The 6,234-nt window shown below is 28.3% G+C and overlaps 1 protein-coding gene across 4 annotated transcripts in view; it reads right to left on the bottom strand.

The window, feature by feature from the left end:
- LOC108578099 (pyruvate kinase-like) overlaps positions 1–6,234 on the bottom strand; it is a 14,671-nt gene that overhangs the window by 5,850 nt on the left and 2,587 nt on the right. For 2 of the 4 annotated variants that reach the window (XM_017941357.1, XM_017941353.1), the window contains exons 2-3: positions 5,851–5,895; positions 3,696–3,731 (exon numbers count right to left, since the gene is read on the bottom strand). The exons of 1 other annotated variant lie outside the window; for it this stretch is intronic. In XM_017941357.1, the coding sequence (XP_017796846.1) occupies positions 3,696–3,722 (27 nt within the window). In that variant the 5' untranslated portion in view covers positions 3,723–3,731; positions 5,851–5,895. The remainder of the gene's footprint in view (positions 1–3,695; positions 3,732–5,850; positions 5,896–6,234) is intronic. One more of the 4 variants, XM_017941355.1, reaches the window with a different exon arrangement.

Here is a 6,234-nt window from a genome sequence, read left to right as displayed (position 1 = left end):
AAAAGTAGGAAAGATAAGTGTTATCAAAATTAAATACAGCTATTCTGCAATCCCTCTTCTCCCTCACAGTGGAGATCAGTAGTAGTAATTTGTTAGTGATAATAAAAATCATAACAAACAGTAATAGAAAAGAAAAAGAAAAAAAAAAAATCAAATTTCACCACCACCATTAATAGTCTTTAGTTACAACGTGTAACACCTTGGTTGAGGTGTCCTCCATGCAAATTGATTTAGCTAATGTTAGTAGTGTTAACGAATTTAAATTTCACGTAACACATGAAAGTACGCAAAATATTGTCATAAAGATAACTGAATTTACTATGTACTGGTATAATAATTTATCTATCTGTTAATATAAAAACTTGACTGTGAAACAATTTCAAGTTAAATTTCACCATAAACCACTGTTCTTCTTAAACATGCATACTACAAAAATGAAACCATATTACACGGATAAGTGAATTAAATTTTCATGCAACTTCGATGATCAATTAAATCTTCAACTTGAAATACATTATAGAGAATTAATAATTTATTCCTAAACCACGTGCGTTAATGTTGACAATGAAAAAATTACATGCTTAAATTATATATTTATAACATTATGCAAAAATTGCTGCAGTATTATACAATTGTATAAATGTGTAAAAAATATTGTGCAAAAATGACATATAAAGGTAGAAAAGAATGGTTTTTCGCACATATTTCACAACAGTCATTTATACGTAATAAATTAACTGATATTTCATTTTAAGGCATTGGTAAAATTATTTGGGAATGGTGGCAGTAACACATTTAAATTTCTTAATAGTAATTTTTTTTTTTAAATAATATTTTACAGTGTCCTTGGCCATTAACACTCTATGCATATATGTAGGACTGTAAAAAATCAGGCAACATTATCACACACGAACCATCGATCGAACGATTCGGTTGCCGATGACGGATCGTATAAAAAAAATCGTTCCACATCGTGTGACAATATAATCGTGCACTTTTAAATGCAAAAGATCATTTAAAAGTAGCTACAATATCTCTATTTTTTTTTTTTTGTTTTTACAATACTAGTGAAATAAATAAATATTTCATTGTTATAATAAAAATCACAATTTCACTTCAAAATAACAATTTTCCTTAATCAAAGCTTATCTGTTTAACAGAATTCGCGTATTGTTTCAACTAGAGAAGGAAAAAATAACAATACTATAAATTAATAAATGTGTAAAATTTCGAACAGTCATGAAAAAAAAGAAGAAAAAATTAAAAAGAACTAATGTTTAACTTGAAGAATATTTTATTTCTTAAAGTTTCAACATCATAAATTTACATTATCGTCTTTTTTTCCTCAATGAATTTTCAAGATTACCATTTGTATTTTTTGTTTCAAATTGTTACACACAAAAGGGAATATTTGAAATTCTTATCTAACTCATTAATTATAATATCACATTTTACTATAAACTGCTACTTGCAAAAAGAATGTTTGCTAGTAGAATGCAACATGATTACAATTGTACTTCATATTTCTATTATTATACCAAACTTACACCTCTTGTACATATGTAAAAACCATTGTCACCAGCTAAACCAATAAAACGTATTTTTTATCATTCTTAATGGACGATAAGCTTTATTCTCATTGGTGCGTCGTGTCTCTTTCGATCTTGCTTTTCAAAGAGATTTTACTGTATCTACCACGCTATAAATAACTTTAGCAACAATGCAGACTGTTGGACTTAATTTCGTAAAACAGGACCTTGGCTATGCGTTAACCTGTTAACTGAGTTCACTTCTCGAACAGAAATTAAATCACTCTAGCTCTTATAATCAAATTCTGCAACTTTTTTCTTCTTTTTTTTAAATTTTTGGTAAGACCATTACGTCGTCGATATAGTATTTCCTTGGATATTAATTAAAATATTTGGCACAAACTTACGGAGTGACATAATATTTCATATTTAACACAGGCACAACAGTACAATTCAAAATTAATAATTCTTCGATACATAAATTATTGTGTTCTATGTACTGATGAACCAGTTAACTCGTTCCTTATCAATTAACAGGTTAAGTAAGCAATGCATAAAAGAAAATCGTAAATTTACAGTAGGAATTTTTTAATAATTAACGATAAGCAGATTGTTCTTAAGAAAAGATTCATGAAAAGATTATCTACCTGATAATCGTAATTTACAAATAATACATCTACTTGAAGTACTACAAGAGTTCTTAAATTAATCAAATTCTCGATTTCTGATTAACGAGATACAATCACAGATCAATTTTAAGTCCACTCTCGTTACAGAGGTGCTCATATGAAAATTAACGCAACAGAAATCGTCAACTGTATTTTTACGCAATCAGAAACAAAACGAAGCAAAGAATAATTAAGCAAAAATTTAAATGTAAATTTAGTTTTTGCTTTATGAGAAGTTTTCCCTTGGATTGGTTAAGATCTAAATGCGAACGTGTTTAAAGATGGCCGAAAGCAGATTATACATTACTACTTAACTCAAAAAATGTTTGAAGACACCTTTTCTTGTCCAAGAAAAAAACCTTTCCATTGAAATTCTATGTTTCGTACAGCAAAGACTGATCCAAACAACATTTACCGATGAAAATATACAATTTTTAAAAAAAAGTTTTAAAAAAGAATTTTTCATATTCAAATAACTATCGTTCAGTGAAAATTATGTCGAAAAATTCGATAAGTTTTTTCAACTTTGTACACATTCATCACGTCCCATTGTCAATGATGCAGAAATACTAATACAATCAAAAAATAAAAGAACATTTAGGTAACATAACGGTAACAAAAGCCACTGATTTAAGTGGCGAGAATACTGAAATCGACAATTCGACTACACAGACATATCATGCGAAAAATAAATAAGAACCATGATTTTCTAAATAATCACAGTTGCAACCTAAAGTTACAATAACAAGTCGTACTTTCATAGTAATACTTACCACACTTATTCGATTAAAAATACTACAAATATCAAACAAATCGAATTGAATACGAAAAAAAAAAAAGAAACAACAGAAGCTAAGCAAGCACCAAATATCAACAAATTGAAAGAGAGTTAGGCTCACATTTTTAAAGCAAACCACATAAAAAATGTTTGCGAATATTACATTCAATATTACAACACAAACACGTTTTCGTTTGCCATTGTAGGCTTAATTTTCATTCAATTTTCATTTTTTTTTTTTAAGTACACGTAACAAATTTATTCTCAGCTGCTATCACGAACAAGCTTCAAAGACTGATTCGAGTATCGAAAAATTAATGAATCACACAATTTTTTATAGTACAACGTATCGTGACGAAGGAATTAGTATTTCTCGAATCAGCCAGGATAAAGCGAAAGTGAGGACCGCGTGCAAAGTGGAACAGCGACAGATGTATATATTTAATATTTGTCACACGTTAAAGCAGTGTCACAAAATTACACAGGCTGATACTTCGTTCGAAAATTGGAACCGCGTGCTTGTAGTATTCGCAAACGTTTTGCGTAAACACGCTAAACGAACGCAGCAGAGAACAGTATATACCATGTGCGATAAAGAAGAAAAAAAAAAAAACGATCTGAACGACAAAAAAAAAGAAAAAGAAAGACTAGCAGTACACAAAATAAAATCACTGCAAATTAAGTTTATCCACTGATTTGATTACTCAGATGTAGTAATACCTGATCGTGGATGGTAACCCAGACCATTTTGGCAGGCTGCGCAAATAAATAGGAGACAGGAATTAGTGGTAATACAGTTTCGGTGACACCGCGACTACGTCTGATTGCATTCGTCGATGCATAAGGTGTAAACCTCTTAACGGGCAAGCAGCGGAAGTTTCGCAAGAAACGGAAGTAGAGAGGGAAATTGATGACATTCGATGGGCTTATTAGACGATGGCGGTGCCAATGCATACAGCAGGTGTACCAAAATTTAAGTGGAGTCATTCTAATATCGAATCATTTATTAAAAAGAATTATATTTTTTGTTACAACGCTCGAGTTATCTCGTGTGTCGGTAGCATCATAAATTCGCATTAATATAACGGATTTGATGTGAACAAAATTGAATAGAAAAATATGCTAAATATTCTGATCAGTATTTTTGTATTTAATTGGTCGAATATTTTTGGAAGTTTAATAAAGAATAGTGAAATATTAAACTGAATGAATATTTGATTCGATTTTGATAATTAATGTCAGTTATAATATTAAAAAATTAACAGTGCCCGAGTGACGAATAATAAAATGTACTACTTGAACGATTTTCTTCTTATCATTTGTACACTTCTACAGAAGAGATGTTTCATACTGTCTCTCTAACCTAATCAAATTTAATGAATCATAATAAAAATTTCTTGTTTCTTTAGCAAACGATTTACTGAAGATATGTATTATCACAAAATTCCAAAATAATGTATACAAAGATAATAACAATTCTACCTTTATCTCGGGATAAATTCTTTCAATATTAGGCTTTATATAACTCATTCTGTAGAATAAGTATAATATTGTAACACACCGCTCACTATCTATAGATATAAATATGAAGAACAATTGTTTAATGCAGAATAATTGAACTGTTCAAAGAAGAAAGATAAAATTCCCTCAAGATCTTTTTATTTTTCGAGATTTCAAAATTATTGATTTATTTATTTTTTTGAATCGTACATTTGTTCCCATAATCTTATAAAGAATAGAAAGATAGATTCAATTATCTGTAACAATGCATCGTTTTGATCATTTAACCACAATTAATATTTTCTAAAAGTAACTATGACATATTAATGCATATATTCGTACCTAAATATTTAGGAGATTATTGTAGTAACTGAATTTGTCCTTTTTATTCCCTACGAGAATATGGAAGAAATATGATTCCGTTAAAGAAAAGAAAAAACGTCGACAACCTTGAAATCTCGGATAAAATTACCTCGAAGGGAATATTTCTTTTATTTTCTTTTCTCCTCTTCGAACAGTTTAACTTTACCTTAAACAGATTTTCATACATCTATAAATAACGTCGATATCTAGATATTTCCATTCAAATGTTCCACCCTGTATAAATATTAATATAATGTTCAGATGTAAATGTCATTAACCTAATAACTATCATGAGAAATAACTGTAGAAATATACGAATTTTATTGTGATTTACTTACATCTTACCAAGGTTATAATTAAAAATGTGAAATAAGTGTTAATGATAACACATAATTAATGACGTAATGGATTACTTAAATCACGAAAATTTTAAACGTTTATAAAAATACAACATTGATAACCTAAAAAAATATCAGCATTTAAAATATACGAATATCATGCGTCTGCACTGATTGCCGCCATCGTCTCGAGATGTACTCTGAACAATAATTAAATAAATTATGTAACTATTTAACAATTGCACACTTTAGAAATAAAAATGCCAATATAATAATACGGTTAATGACATTTTACGTACACTTTTTGTTTTATTTCTACATCATTTCTGTGAGATATGTGTTTGTTAAACACAAATTTTCACTTTATCAATATTAAACGATCGGCAGAATTGTATCTTACAAAATATTCTTTATAACTATATTTTTTACTTTATAACTATATTATTATTCTTTAAAACTTTAGAATCCTATAATGTGATCAAGATAATGATAATTTCTCTATATAAACAAACACAAATTTTACGAACAAATTGTGACGCATTATGTGAAAGTAAACAAATGTCAAGATGAGAAAATAGTTTTGTCCTATTTCACATCTTGAAGTATTATATACATAATTGCATAATAATTTTATTTAAGACATTCATTAACATTAATTTAATATAAATACTTACAATACTGCTTTATTGGCAAGTATCTCAGATTCACATAATTGATGCCTGTTAAAATTAAGTAATAAACAGAAAGATAAAAATGAAAGTGAAATGAATAAAAATAATCTACAGAGCTACATTAATAACTAAACATAACTTGCATGGTACGTTACACAACTTGCATGGTAATAAACACAACTTAAATAACAGAATAAGATAAACATTATCAACTTTATATTCTCATATTAGAGGCAAGAGTGTCATTATCGTCTTCACGTTTTATATTTTTATCAGAGTTGTGTAGTAAAATATTTTCAAACCAATAATTATATAAAATATTCTCTCATTTTGACTCCTATAAAGTATTTTCGAAGTTTTTGCATACACTTCTATATTTAAAAAAAC

This window comes from Habropoda laboriosa, unplaced genomic scaffold (genome assembly GCF_001263275.1).
Source record: "Habropoda laboriosa isolate 0110345459 unplaced genomic scaffold, ASM126327v1 scaffold1220, whole genome shotgun sequence".
NCBI classification, from domain to species: Eukaryota; Metazoa; Arthropoda; class Insecta; order Hymenoptera; family Apidae; genus Habropoda; species Habropoda laboriosa.
This window is presented reverse-complemented; position numbering and strand designations above follow the sequence as displayed.